This window comes from Onychomys torridus, chromosome 3 (assembly GCF_903995425.1).
Source record: "Onychomys torridus chromosome 3, mOncTor1.1, whole genome shotgun sequence".
Classification (NCBI taxonomy): domain Eukaryota; kingdom Metazoa; phylum Chordata; class Mammalia; order Rodentia; family Cricetidae; genus Onychomys; species Onychomys torridus.
In genome coordinates this window covers 1,272,585-1,286,568 of record NC_050445.1, presented here as the reverse complement: position 1 = coordinate 1,286,568, position 13,984 = coordinate 1,272,585, and the positions used below count along the sequence as shown (strand labels likewise).

Genomic DNA, 13,984 nt, shown 5'->3' with positions numbered 1-13,984 from the left:
GCCTCCGCGGTGGAAACGAGTCCCGGGAGTAGATCGCTGCATAGAGTCCGAGCGCGGCCTGTTGGACTTTGTAGTCCTCATGCCCTTCGCCACGGGCATTCTTGGGAAACATGGCCACACAGGAACTACAAGTCCCAGACGCCTGTGCGCGGGGAGCGGGTGGGCGGGGCTGGTGCTGTGGGTACCACCTCCTCTGCAACGCCGGGGCCGGGAGTCTTAGAACCGAGGGCCCGCAGGGGTCCCCGCGGCCGCTGCGATGCAGAAATACGAGAAACTGGAGAAGATTGGGGAAGGTAATGGAACCACGAGATGTTCCTGCAAGGTCCTTTTCTAAAGACCCTGCTTGCAGTCCCAGCTCCCTTACCGTCAGCTATACTTGCAGGCTCCGACCTCAGCACTGGGCAAAAGCCCTGGCCGCTGAGCCCAACACTTGGTGCAGACACCAACCCTTCTCCCTGTGTTAGCATTTGTGGCAAACTCTTGCTCTTAGCGTTAGCATTCTCTGTGGACCGATCTTCCTAGCCGCCGCACTTCCTGCATTTCTCACCCCTACCCTCAGCATCACTTGCAAACCTCACCTGGAACCCCCGCTTCAAAATGCAGAACCTCCAACCTTAACATTTTTGCAGGCCTTCACTGCTCTTTTAGATGACTCCTCGCTATTTCCCGACCCCACCCCCCACCCACTGAGCTTATGGCAGATTCCCCCTGCCTCTGGAGCCTTGAGCTTTTTTAGGTACCTTCGCCTTGGCATCCTCACTCACAAAACTACTCCATACCTAACCTTCACCTGAAAACTTGCCCTTGCACACTAAGATGTTGAGAAGGATCCTCTCCCTCACCCCCAACCTTCCACTAGGCACCTATGGAACTGTGTTCAAGGCCAAAAACCGGGAAACCCATGAGATTGTGGCTCTGAAGCGTGTCAGGCTGGATGATGACGATGAGGTAGGATTGAGGCGTGGGGGGAGGGGTATAAGGCCTATTTTGGGTGGGCTGTGACTACTGTCTCCTTATTGTAGGGTGTGCCAAGTTCAGCCCTCCGGGAGATCTGTCTACTTAAAGAACTGAAGCACAAAAACATTGTTAGGTGAGGTCCGTTGGAGGAGATAGACTAGGCTGTATTGGGATGCTAGAGGTACTGGGATCTGGCTGAGCCTTTCATTCTCTCTAGGCTTCATGATGTCCTGCATAGTGACAAGAAGCTGACGTTGGTTTTTGAGTTCTGTGATCAGGTGAAAGGGGCTGGGGGGGGCGGGATTAGTAATCATGGGAGGGTGTAGGAGTCCAGACGAAGGTTGGACTCTGTCTTCGTCTCTACACCCTCATCTCTATTTAGGACCTGAAGAAGTATTTTGACAGCTGCAATGGTGACCTGGACCCTGAGATTGTGAAGGTAAGGGGAGGAGTGTCTAGGGACTCATCTCCTGGGTGTGCCTGCACTATCAATACTCCTTGAGTAACAGGTTGTGGTCCTGGAGTTCCAAGGGCTACTAGTCTTGGTGAACATTTTTTATGTGACTCTCTTTGACTTTCACAGTATCTGATTTCAGTGATGCCATTTGCACTCAAGAGATGAGACACATGAGAAATATCTCATGCATTTAACAAACACCAGCCCTGCATAGTGGCACACACTTCCAACTTTAGCACTCACAAGTCTGAGGCAGGAGGATCTCAAGTTCAAGACCACCCTGAGCTACTTGGCAGGACCTTGTCTCAAACATCAGGGCAAAAACAAGCAAGAAAAAAGGAAAGAAAAGAGGGGATTGGAAAGATGGCTCAGCAGTTAACTCTTGCAGATGATGTGAGTTCAATTCCCAGCACCCACATGAGGTAGCTCACAACCACCTGTAACTCCAGATCCAGGGGATCCAGTACCCACTTTTGGCAACTAAAGGCACCTGCATTCACATGCACATACCACTCCCCCACATACATACACGCATAATTTAAAAATAAAGTAAATCTTAAGAGGAAAGAGAGATGGAGTAAGAGAGAGAGGCCAACGAAACAAATATTTGCTGTAGGTTTTACATTGTACCAGTCACTGTTCTAGGCCCAAGACCAAGTGCGCTGGCCCAGCTTCCAAAGGAATCGGGTCCTGAATAATACTGTAGCTTTGTTTTTGTGTTGATGGTCAGGGTGTGTGTGCTAAATTGCACCCATGTACGGGAGACCAGCATGGACTGGAGATGCAGGAAGGCTCACCAACTTGTCAGTCCAGAATGGTGTGAGATGCAAGGAAAACTTGGTTACTGTTGTACTGCTGCTACCTAGTGCATACAAAGCAGATTGTCTAAAGTAACTAGATGAAAGGTTGAAAAGACAGTTCAGTTGTTAAGAGCACTTGCTGCTCTTACAGAGAATTTTGTTCCCAGTATTCACATTGGGTGGCTCACAACTACCTGTAACTCCAGTTCCAGGATTCCCTACCCCTTCTTTTGGCCTCCACAGGCACACACACAGACACACACACACACACACACACACACACACACACACACACACACACACACACACACACACACAAAATTACAGAATAATTGGATGGACTTCTTGACTTGCCGCAAGTCCTACAGGCTATAGGGCACAGTGGGTCTGACTCCTCCTCCTTTGCTTCCCCCCAGTCATTCCTCTTCCAGCTGCTGAAAGGCCTGGGATTCTGTCACAGCCGCAACGTGCTGCATAGGGACCTGAAGCCCCAGAACCTGCTCATAAACAGGGTATTGCTCTGGGAACAGGGAGCAAGAATACAGAAGCTGGAGTTAGGGATGGGGAGCATTGAGAGAGTAGGATGGGGTGGAGGAAGCTGGAGCCTGCCCTAAACCATGTAAAAGTCTTCTCCATGTCCTCTTTGTGTTATCTCCCCTCAGAATGGGGAGTTGAAATTGGCTGATTTTGGCCTGGCTCGAGCCTTTGGTATCCCAGTCCGCTGCTACTCTGCTGAGGTGAGCCTGGGATGTGGTATATGAGGTTGAAGGGAGGGAGTCCCCCAGTGGCTTCTCTACACCACACTGTTTCCTCTGCTCTTTGAGCCACCTCCTGGACCTCCTTCCAGCTCTCTAAGTGGGAGGGGGGATCCCTGTGGGTGGGGTCTTCTCCAGGTGGTCACGCTGTGGTACCGCCCACCGGATGTCCTCTTTGGGGCCAAGCTGTACTCCACGTCCATCGACATGTGGTCAGCCGGCTGCATCTTTGCAGGTGACACATTGGGGTTCTACAGAGGCACTGTCTTTCCCAGCTGGGTTAACAAATAGGGTCTGGAGGATCTTTTGTGAGGGAAGGGAGAGGGGTTCTTGGGGCTGGGGCTGGAAGGCACAGGGGCACGTCAGAATGACGGGTCCTTCATGTGCTCTGTTTTATCCCTGTTTTCTTCTCAGAGCTGGCTAATGCGGGGCGGCCTCTCTTCCCTGGCAATGATGTGGATGACCAGCTGAAGAGGATCTTTCGATATCCTTCCAGGGCCCTCAGCCCACTCTCCTTCACCACTTTGTAGAAAGGGAGTGGGCATGGAGCGTAGAGCAGGGATGAGAGGTAGCCATTGCTGATCCGCCATATTGTCCTTGCATGGGGTCACACTGTGGAAGAGATGTGGCCTGGTGGTAAGGATGGCACATCTGATGAGGGAATTAGAAGTCACTCCAGTGGGCCTTAGGATAAAGGAGTAGGGGTTTGTGGAAAAAAAAATGACTGTCTGTTAGGACCACAAGCACCAGAGGTTGGATTTTCTGGTCCACTGTAAACACTATAAAAATGGGGTTCATCTCAGGCTGGGCTGGGGGGTGGAGTAAGATGGTGTGAGCAAAGGGCAGGCAGGAGTGAGGAGTCCTCCCCCTTGTCCCTGAGGTGTAGGTACAACCCTGCCCACAAGTGACCCTTGACCCCATGGACACACTGCTAGGGACACCAACGGAGGAACAGTGGCCCGCCATGACCAAGCTGCCAGACTATAAGGTGTGACTGGCTATGGGAGGTCTTGGTCCATTAGAGGCCCCTTTTGTTTTCCAACTCTATGCTCCATACCTCTGGCCTGACTCTGCCTGGCCCTCCTCTGCAGCCCTACCCAATGTACCCAGCCACAACGTCCTTGGTGAACGTCGTACCCAAGCTCAATGCCACAGGAAGAGACCTGTTGCAGGTAGGTGCCTAAGGGTAGAAGCAGATGGGGGCATTTGCCTGCCCAAGAAACTGGGGATGGTGATGCTTGCCCAGAGGGACAAAAACGATGATGGGTTGTCCTGGTCTGAGCTCCACCTCTGCCTTTCTTCCCACCTGCAGAACCTATTGAAGTGTAACCCTGTGCAGCGCATCTCAGCAGAAGAGGCCTTGCAACACCCCTACTTCTCTGACTTCTGTCCCCCGTAGGCTCTCTGACCCCTGGTGGCCAGGCTGGGGCCTGGTCTATTTAAGCCTCCCTCATAGGAGGGTGGAGAAGTGGGGTGTGGGATACTGAGCACCAGCTGTGCTGGGCCCAGCCAGGGTAGAGTTACTCTGGCCCGTGGTTTTCACTCCCTCCGTGGACTTTATTTAATTTCATAAATTGGCTCCTTTCCCACAGTCTGCTGAAGTGGTTGGTGGTGGGGTGGCTCTGAGGGCGGCTGGGGACCCTTGCTGACTTACCACCCTCTGTGACCCTGCCTACAGCTTGTGCAATGAGCTGCCCACCGTCTGCTCTTCCTTGTTACGTGTCCCGAGACCGGGGACAGGAGGCCATGATCCCCATCCTTTTGACTGTATCATGGCGGCTCTGTCTCCACATGCAGGCTCACATACAGCTGCACACTTTTCTTCTCCGCTTAGAAAGGCCAGTTCACAGTGCTGAGGTCGGACACTGCTGGCCTGAGTGCAAAGCTGAGCGAGCCTCCACCAGAAGGGGGAGAATGGGCCAGGCCTCTCTATGGGTGCCTCCACATTTCCGTATAGAGCCCCCCATCTCTGTTTTCACACTTGGAGTTGTAGGCTGGGGCAGGAGAAACTCGGAGCTGTGTAGGGTCTCTTTCAAAAGAACAGCCCTTCTCAGTTCCTGTTTGCCAGTTTGCCAGTGGTTGGGGGACAGCGAAAGAAGGAAACCGGAGCTGAGGTAGAGGTCCAGTGGTGCCCTCTTGGCAGGAAGGGAAAGGCAGGGCACTTTCAGTTCCACTGTCTCAAATAGGCTGTCAGCTCCTGTGGAAAGCTCCTGGCAGCTTGGAAAGGCAAGAACTTTCCTACAGTGACCCATGCAGGCAGGACCGAGACCCCCCAGTGTAAACTAGCCACCTCCGCCTTCTTGCTGAGCTAGTTAGCACCTCGTTCTGGCTCTACACTGTTGGTACAGTGACTACCCACTGTGGACCATCACATCTGAGCTCTGGGCATGGAGAGACTGCCTTCTTAGATATTGCTAGGAGGTAGGCCTGGTGGTACAGGCCTGTATTCCAAGCTACCAACAAGCCTGAGGCAGGAGAGCCGCAAGGCCAGTGTGGGCAGCAGAGTGCAAGGTCAATCTGGACAATGTAGTGTGAGACTCTGTTTCTAAATAAACAAGATACAAAAAGGGCTGGGAAGCCAAATGTGGTATATGCCTATAATCTCAACATTTGATAGGTGTGGGCAGAAAAATTAGGAGATCGGGATCATCCTTGGCTGCACAGTTCACCCCCAGTTTGAAGTATATGAGGCCCTGCTTCAGAAGAACAACAGTGTTGGGATGTACACTTACAGAGCAGGAGTCTTCCAGACCCTGGGCTCAGTCCCCATTACTCAAAAAAAAAAAAAAAAAAAAAAAAAAAAATTAAAATGGGTTTGATAAGCTCGTTAACATGAAGGTGCAATTGATTGGTCTTCTTTTAAAATTATCCCCCCCCCCCGAGAGTTGTAAAGCCTAACTGGGGACCAGGTCCCAACTGGATAATGGATGGAAGTGGGGAGGCTGGCATTGACTCTGCTAATGTCTGATCTGTAAGGCAAACTGAGGCACATGCACGAGAGCTTTATTAGGGTGAAGACAGCAAAGATGTACAGGCTGGACATGCCCAGGATGTCACAGTGCAGCCAAGTGGTCACAGCAGGTCTAAAGTCTTGTGACGAGGTAACAGGTCCGGTGGGAGGCAGAGAGTGTCTTCGTGACGGCACAGGGAGGGGTGGCAGGCCTGTGGGACAAGCCACAGCACTGGGGCAGGGCCCTTCCACCTGCTCTGCCCTAGATAGACCTGAATGCCCTCTTGACCTCCTGTCCCTTGACCTTACGGGGCATGTGTCATATTACCTGGGGCCCAGGCTGAGGTGGGGAACGTGTGTTCGATGGCCATCCAACCCTTCCTGGAGCTGTGGGAAAAGGGAGAAGGTAGAGACCAGCCAAAATGGCTGCACATAGCTCCTTGACCAAATCATGCTAGGGGTGGGGGAGGGCAAGGGGACTACTACCAGAGTACTGCCAGAGCGTCTTTGAGAGCTCCTTCTGTTCCAGAAATACCCCAGGACTCTGTCTCGGAAAACCTGGGGGCAAGTGGCGGGAGTAGGTAGATGGTCACCATCGACCTCCCTGGACACTGGTGGACCAATTCCTCCCCATCACGTCTGGGGTTCTGTCCCACCTCACAGAGGTAGTCAAGGATCTCGAGGATGGTAAGCAGACTGGCTCCAATAAACAGTCCCATCTGTCCTCCAATGTCTCCTGTGGAGGCAGAGTGCTGTCAGCTCACAATCACCTGCCCTGTCCACACCTCTGCAGACCCAGGTACTCCATACACACCCAGCAGCTCCGACACTTCATAGGCAGCCTTCTGCTCCACTGTCTCATAGTTGAGGGCCTCAAAGAAGATGTCCAGAACCAGAACATTTTCCCTGGAGGAAAAGAAGCCCGAACTGCTTGCTAGACACCACCTGGCGCCAGCTGGAAGTAGGTGTAGGTGCTTTGGCCCCTTTCAAGAACCTTGGGTTATTTTCATCCCCCAAGTCAGAAAGTTTAAGCAGCTCGCCCAGAGTCCCAGAACCGATTATGATGTGGAGATGAATCCATCCTGGGCTGTGTGCAGGGCTCCCCCCCCCCCGCCCCGCCCCGCCCCATCTCAGGCACGGTGCCTCCAGTCTTGCTACGGTCCCTCGCTCACGCGATGTAGGTCTCGCTGCGGTTGTATTTCTGGGCCAGGTAGCGAGCTGAAGCGCGGCTAGGAATCCGCACCATGGAGAGCTCCTTGGCGTAGCGCGTGATGGCGCACGGATTGGGACAGACACACATGTCCTTTCGCAGCATGGCATCTGCAGGCAGGCCGCAAAGCAGGGATCAGGACCACTCAGCCAGAGGGTTGGGATCAACGGCCGAGTGGATGGGGACTTGGAGACTGAAGGGTTGTGCCCTTACCCAGAGCTGGGCTGGCACAGTCCTTGTACTGCTGGGGGCTGCATACTGGCGAGTTTCCTAGGATAGAAGATGAGAATGGAGCCCGAGAGCGCCCCCTAGGTTACCCCCCATTCCCTACTCCCAGCAGACCCTTGCCCCTTACCAGGCATATGCATCATTCGACATCCACACTTCCGAGCCACATAGCGGGTCTCACAGGCCAGACGACACCCTATTAAACTATAAGGAGGGCTGGGGCTGGGGTTAGGGGAACCCAGGGGATCAGAGGGCTCTGGATCAAAGTCGGGATCCACAGATGCAGTATTGCAGTCACCCCAGGGTGGTGGCAGGAAGCTCAGCTGTGGAGGGACAAGATTGAGGAGACTGGGTTAAGAGAGGTTGCTGGGGTGAAGGCCCCAGGAACAAGCTGAGGCACTGTGGCTTGGGGTCTGAGGGTCTTCTGAGGAGGTAGGAGTTTGGGGAGGGTGGGAGGCACAGGCAGTTGAACCAACATACTTGCTGCTGCTGGCAGGACACAAAAGTCTGGTGGCCTGGGGCTGCCCCGAAGCCCAGCTGGTCAATGGCAGGGGGCTCCTCCTGGCTGTGGATCTGCACTCGGATCCCCACCTCAAACGGGGTCTCTTCTGCAGGGAGGGGCCTTTAAGGCCCCAGACACTCCACTCCCAGGAGAGATTCACTTGGCAGTCCCTCTCCTCAGGATTGGGAAGAGCCAGCCCTGCCTCTTCTCACAAGAAGATGTGCTCTGGGGCTCCTCCCTATACACCTGCCTCCTCTCCTTCCCATGGTCTCTATGATTGCCCGGCCTCATGCATACCTCCACCCTCATCCCTCCTCACGGGCAAATGACCCTGTGCCCCTCACCCATGTCCTTCCAGATGGGCAGATACTCTTCCTGCTGTACATCCAACATAATCTCCAACCCATTGCCAGCGCCACCCTTTGGAGTGGTGAGCAGCTCTGCCCCGTGGAGGCCGGAGTTGAAGGTGTAGCACTGCCCCATTCGAGTGAAGATCTGGGGGCAGAAAGGGACAGCCTCTCTCTCAAGGAGCCCTTGGGCGTGAGCACACTCCCCTCCTTCAGCCCCTTCTCTTTGTTTTTTGCTGTTGGCTTTTTTTTTCCCTTGGGGCGGAGGCATGTAGCCTGGGCTTGTCTGGTACTTGCTATGTGGCTGAGATGGTCCCAAATTCCTGATCCTCCTGCCTCCAGATACAGAGTGCTGGGATTACAGGCATGAATCATCATACCCAGGGACAACAAATCCTTGGATGGATCCCCTGACCCAATGAGTTACCTAAGTACCTGGGGCACGGGTGGAGTGGGGGTGGGAACTGGACCTAGGTTACTAAATCTAGGTGACCTAGCTGAATTTCCACCCTGTCCTAATCTTAAGAATCTCGGTTTTTCTTTCTTGTTCTCTCTCTTTTTCTTTTTTTCCTTCCTTCCTTCCTTCCTTTCTTTTTTTTTTTTTTTTTCAAGACACATTCTATATAGTCCTGGGACTTGCTTTGTTGTATGGATGAGGCTGGCTTGGAACTCAGGGCTCCTCCTGCCTCTGCTTCCAGGTTCTGGGATTAAAGATGTACACCACCATACTTGTTTTATGTTTTGGACTTCTTGATAGCGGGTCTCATGCAGCTCTCCCACTTGCTCACATCTCAATGCCCTTAGCCTCACATATAGATATGTGAGGTGAGGAAACCTCCTCCTCACTCCAACTCCTCTGCCTCTCACCAAAGCCCTGGACGTAGCCCACAGGGGTAATTGGAACAAGATGGAATGGATCTATTATTGTCCTGTCTTGGGTGGCAAAACTTGGATGAGACAGCGGAAAGTCCTCTCCTAGCAGATGGAGGTCTTCTACCCCAGAATAGTCCCAGGGTATTGAATTTAACCTAGGAGCAGTGTCTCCACCAGCTAGCCCTTGGCCTGCAGCTTGCTTGGGTCGGTGTCCTTGCTGGGAGGCATGGCCAGGTGCACAAATGTCTAAGTGTGAGATGGAGAGAACCTCCAGATGCCACTTCCTAGACTAGACAGAATGACTTGGTGGATGGAGAGCCTGTGGTTGGCAGGAAGGAAGGAATACCCAGGCAAGGGGTGTTGAGGTTCCCTGTTTTGGGGGACTCTTGGGCTGACAAGGCTGAAGATTGTAGACAGTGAGTCTTAGGGGCAGCTGGCTCACCACTGTGAAGTTCTCAGGGCCACAGGGCTGGCCACGGTAGCGGCAGTCCAGCAACATGTCCTCAAGGGAGTGGCCGGCTCTGGTGTAGAGTTGTGCCATGTCGAAGGTGGGACTGGGCATGAAGCCAGGCGGTGCAGGGGGCTGGCCCAGGGCACGAAGGTAGGCAGCATGTTCAGCAGGGTCCAGGCCCAGCAGCGCTGTCCCAGCCCAATGCAGGTCATTGGGTGTGAGGCGTGAGCGCCGCAGTGGATTGATATTACACAGAGTGACAGCTGGGAAGGTGAGCTGGTGGCTCTCACGCTCATCTAGGGTGGTCTTATGGTGGAACTCTCCATAGTAGCGCACCCGCTCAGCCACTTGGTAGAGGAAGGCCGCCAGCGACAGGAGCACAGCTGTGGCCCAGAGCCCACGGCGCAGGGTCAGGCCTCCAGGGCCAAAGACGTGGCCCAGACCATGCATTGTGCAGCTGCTGGCGAACTCCCGGATGTCTGAGGCCTGTCGCCGCCGGGCCTCCTCCAGCCCTGAGGGGGGTTTCATGGCTAGAGCCCAGAGAAGGGACTACTGACTGACTGGGTACAGGGCGTCCAAGGGGTAACAGAGGCTGTTTTGTAGGATGAATGGGGGATTGAGAAGGGATTCAGGTGGCCCAGCAAGGACTAGGGAGGAGAGAAAAGGAGAAGGTAGAGAGGGGAGGAGCCAAGACGGAGAGGTGAAAGTACTGGCCTGGTAGGACTGGATGAGATGACCGTCGGTCCAGTTCTGCCTTCCCCAGAACAGGCGTTGGTTCCGTGGGGCTCTGCAGGACCAGGTAGAGCGCAGGAGGTAGTAGTGGCAGGCAGGGGCTGCTGAGCAGGACTGAGCTGAAGCTGCTGCAGAGGATTAGGTTTCAGCATGAGGGGGGTTGGGGGGCCAGCAGAGCAGCCTGGGGGGGGGCAGGGAAGGTCCCTGGGGCCCCAGGCTGAGCCATTAGTGCAACATGGGGGGAGTCACTGCTGTCAGAGACCAGAGGCGCCAGGAGGAAACCGCAGCAGCCCTGGGTAGGGCTTGAAGGAAGCCCAGATATACATTGGGGTTGGGGATGCCTTGGGGGCCCTTTAGGCTCCCAGGCACAGCCCCCGAATGCCAGACCTGAGGGGTAAGTGCTGATTCCTGGTCCAGCCCCTCTCTCCTTTGGCCTCTCCTGTCCTTCTGTGAACTCACCTGGCGTCATTTGTTCGTTTGCAGAGTGGACCTGGCTCTTGACCAAGCTAGAGAGTGGTGGGAGGTTTGGCACAGGCAGGTCTTCTCTTCCTCTGCCCCCAGCCTCCTAGCAACATTCCAGGGCCAGGGCCCGCTTCAGGTTCCATTTTAACGGCCTTCTGTGTTCTGAGTGTACCCTTCTGCTTGGTGACCCAGACCCTTCCTCCTCGTTCTCGGGCCCTGCTGTTGGTGAGGCTATCTTCCTCCACAATGACTATGGACTCTCCTGCTACCCCCAGGGTATCCAGGGTACCCTGTGACTTTACACCTTTCTCTCTTGATGAGCAGATTCTAGGGATCATGACCTCCAGCACCTGGAAAGCATCCTCATTTCTGAAAGTGGTCCTAGGCCATCTTGTGGAGGTGATGTCGTCTCTGATGACCACTGAGGATTCCAGCCTTTCAATTCCAGCTTTGCTATCAATGTCATAAACTCCCTGAAACTGAGTTTCTGGGTTGAGGCCACTGCCTTACTAATTTGATAGATGTGACCAAGTTCCCCACTCCCACTCTAATAGCAGTTATGCCAGTTTGCATTCCCATTAGCCTTGGTCAGGAAGTACGCCTGGAGGGTATTCCAGGACCTTGAATCATCTCCCTGCACCCTGCCATAGGGCAAAGACAGCATGTGATCCAAGGCATGGAGCTGCTTCCAGGAATTCAGAAGGGAAGATGAAGGTAGAGCTGCAGGGGTGGGGTGCGTGTGCTCCCAGAGCTGGAGGGGCCATGCACAAGCTCAGTGCTAGAGGGCTTGGAGGCGTACAAGGAACTCAGACAAGAGGGGCCAGTAGCCCAAGGGCATCTGAACAGGGAACTGCAAGGCCTGGTTCTTTTCACTGTCATGTTCCGTATTGGGTAAACTCTAATCTATACCCTCATGTATCTGGGAATTGGGCAAAACCTTTGTATGCTCAAGAGTAATCAGATAGATCCACTATTTACAATTTCCTCTAATGTTTTACTTATTTATTGTGTGTGTGTGTCACAATGTGTGGAGGCTAGAGGATATCTCGTGGGAGTTGCTCATCTACCACATGAGTCTTGGGGGATTGAACTCAGGTCCTTAGGTTTGGTGGCAGGTGTTTCTCATTGGCCCCAGAATTGTATTTATATTGTGTCTTTGAAAAGTACTGGAGGCCGGGCAGTGGTGGTGCACACATTTAATCCCAGCACTCGGGAGGCAGAGGCAGGCAGATCTTTGCAGGCAGATCTTTGTGAGTTCGAGGCCAGCCTGGTCTACAGAGAGATCTAGGAAAGGTGCAAAGCTACACAGAGAAACCCTGCCTCGAAAAACCAAAAAAAAAAAAAAAAAAAGAAAAAAAAAAAGGAAAAGTACTGGAGACCAGGTTCATTCTGGTGTCTTCTGGCCTTGAGTGGTGGGGGCATAGTTCCACCAATCAATCAATCAATCAATCACAGTGTGCTGCCTCTGACTGTATGTACACTGGTCCTAGCAAGCACTCAGGGCTCACAGTCTCAGAAACTGTGGCATAGGCTAGGCAAATAACATCTTAAGAAGGATAGGTGACTAAAATGGCTTATGGCACAGATGTGACTACTTTCTGGGGCTACACCACTGTGGTTTTAGAGGGCATCATTACAGAATGTCCCACTTAATTCTTGGAAAAGGCTTTCAAGAGCAAGGCCAGATAAGCTGCTGGTCTCTACTAAGGAGCTGGCAGAGCCAGGCCAGGGTGACAGGTAGAGTCACCAGCCATTGGCCATAGGGTCCCATTTCCTGGTGAGCAGCCATCCTGGGCTGTCAGGGGGCTGAGAATCACATCAACTGATGTATATACTGCCAGCCGGGTGACTGTGCATGATGTTGAACATACTTGGTTGGCTGACTGCTCGGTGAGGGAGATTTTATGTCCCATCTGGACCAAGGGTAGGGCCAGACAGAGGTGCTGCTATGGAAAGCAGACGCTTTGCTCCAAGCTACACTTGGTAGGGGTGGGGGGTACAGGGGCCAGGCAACTGAAGCCACCCAGACTCAGCTTCCAGGGCTGTCACTACAGATACCAAATCAGGGCACTCTGGACTAGAGTTCTTGGGTTCCCTGTCCTCACAACGGTGCATGGTCCTGACCACAAGTCCCACCTTGGCTTCTGCATTCACCTAAGCCACTGTTTCCCACACTGGCCTCCAACAGCAGCTGTTTCTTGCATCATGTGCCCATCACTCCTGAAAGACTTTTATCCTTTGCCACATGAAAAGTACAGGGGTTGGGGACTGGAAGAAGAAGAAAAGTATAGAATGCTTGTCTGGCCATGAAGATACAGCACCTCTTCCCTGACTGGTTTGCTGGTCTGCACAGAGTCCTACAACCTGGATGTGGTTGGCCAGGGGTAGCTTCTCAGTGGGAAGTGACCTACAGTACCACGGCTAGGGGCCATCACCCTTTGGGGGTTAAGGGGAGTGGATTGATGCATCCCCAGCAGCATAAGGCAGCCCTGACTGCTCTGGGAGCATCAGCACATTCTAAGGGTCCTTCACATGCTTCCCTTGATACCTGAGAAGACAACGGAGGCCCCAGCTTGCCTCAATTACTGCTTTGGGGCCACAGGCTCATGTCATTCAGGCTATCTGCTTACCCCCTTTCAAGATGAGGCCACCATTCCACCATTTCTGTGATCCTTATGAACCTCATATTGTCATTTCCATGATCCTATGAACCTCATATTGTATTGTGTACTAACTGTGCCTTCCACCTCTGGGGTAGGTGCTCACAAAGGCCATGCCAGCCTCAAACTCTCTATGTAGCCAAAGGTGATCTCTAACTGATCATCCCACCTCTACCTCCCACCTGCTGGGATTACAGAGGTGCGCCACCATTGCCTGGTTTGGCACTATGCCCGTATCTGAATGTTCTGGGTGGACACACGGTCTAGTCTCAGTCTCCTCAAGGTCTTTTCTTCGACTTTATAGTCTCACCAGGTCAGATTCGAAGCACACAGGGAACAGCTGGGTAGGCTGAATGCTTCTTGTAAAGGGACTGCTACCATTTCATCCTGCCAGAGGCCAGGACTATGGCTGTGTGGAGGATGGGCCAAGAGACACAGTGGAGACGCAAGGCTAGGGATGTGTGATCCCACTTAGGGTGAGGCAGAGCCTAGGTCTGAGGCCCTGGGGTTACTCCCAACCCTGGGTTTTATTATTTTATTTGCAGTACTAAGAATCGAATCTAGGCCCTTCACATATGCCAGGCACTCTGCTACTGAGCT

General features: G+C 53.3%; 2 protein-coding genes across 2 annotated transcripts; one reads left to right on the top strand and one right to left on the bottom strand.

Annotated features, from left to right (window-relative positions):
• The first annotated feature begins 170 nt into the window (after positions 1–170).
• On the top strand, positions 171–4,560 carry Cdk5 (cyclin dependent kinase 5). Its single transcript, XM_036182713.1, has 12 exons — positions 171–293; positions 860–948; positions 1,023–1,090; positions 1,175–1,235; positions 1,340–1,396; positions 2,631–2,726; positions 2,877–2,951; positions 3,108–3,204; positions 3,384–3,453; positions 3,897–3,957; positions 4,061–4,141; positions 4,282–4,560. Exons 1-12 carry the CDS (start codon positions 257–259, stop codon positions 4,366–4,368), a joined length of 879 nt encoding a protein of 292 aa, XP_036038606.1. The 5' UTR covers positions 171–256; the 3' UTR covers positions 4,369–4,560.
• Positions 4,561–5,955: 1,395 nt separating this feature from the next.
• On the bottom strand, positions 5,956–10,317 carry Asic3 (acid sensing ion channel subunit 3). Its single transcript, XM_036182110.1, has 11 exons — positions 9,522–10,317; positions 8,204–8,354; positions 7,838–7,965; positions 7,485–7,680; positions 7,343–7,399; positions 7,092–7,239; positions 6,734–6,825; positions 6,576–6,655; positions 6,406–6,477; positions 6,248–6,306; positions 5,956–6,131 (listed from the first exon to the last, which is right to left on the bottom strand). The coding sequence occupies exons 1-11, from the start codon at positions 10,056–10,058 to the stop codon at positions 6,053–6,055; spliced, it is 1,599 nt and encodes a 532-aa protein (XP_036038003.1). The 5' UTR covers positions 10,059–10,317; the 3' UTR covers positions 5,956–6,052.
• Between the last annotated feature and the right edge of the window lie 3,667 nt (positions 10,318–13,984).

Excerpts from the sequence above, each read along its gene's own strand:
- Cdk5 (XM_036182713.1), top strand. The coding sequence starts at position 257 with ATGCAGAAATACGAGAAACTGGAGAAGATTGGGGAAG. Across the intron at positions 949-1,022 it reads GGCTGGATGATGACGATGAG|GGTGTGCCAAGTTCAGCCCT; the intron begins GTAGGATTGAGG and ends TCCTTATTGTAG. Across the intron at positions 4,142-4,281 it reads CAGGAAGAGACCTGTTGCAG|AACCTATTGAAGTGTAACCC; the intron begins GTAGGTGCCTAA and ends TCCCACCTGCAG.
- Asic3 (XM_036182110.1), bottom strand. The coding sequence starts at position 10,058 with ATGAAACCCCCCTCAGGGCTGGAGGAGGCCCGGCGGCGACAGGCCTCA. Across the intron at positions 8,355-9,521 it reads GCCCTGAGAACTTCACAGTG|ATCTTCACTCGAATGGGGCA; the intron begins GTGAGCCAGCTG and ends TTCTGCCCCCAG. Across the intron at positions 7,966-8,203 it reads GCCCATCTGGAAGGACATGG|AAGAGACCCCGTTTGAGGTG; the intron begins GTGAGGGGCACA and ends CCCTCCCTGCAG.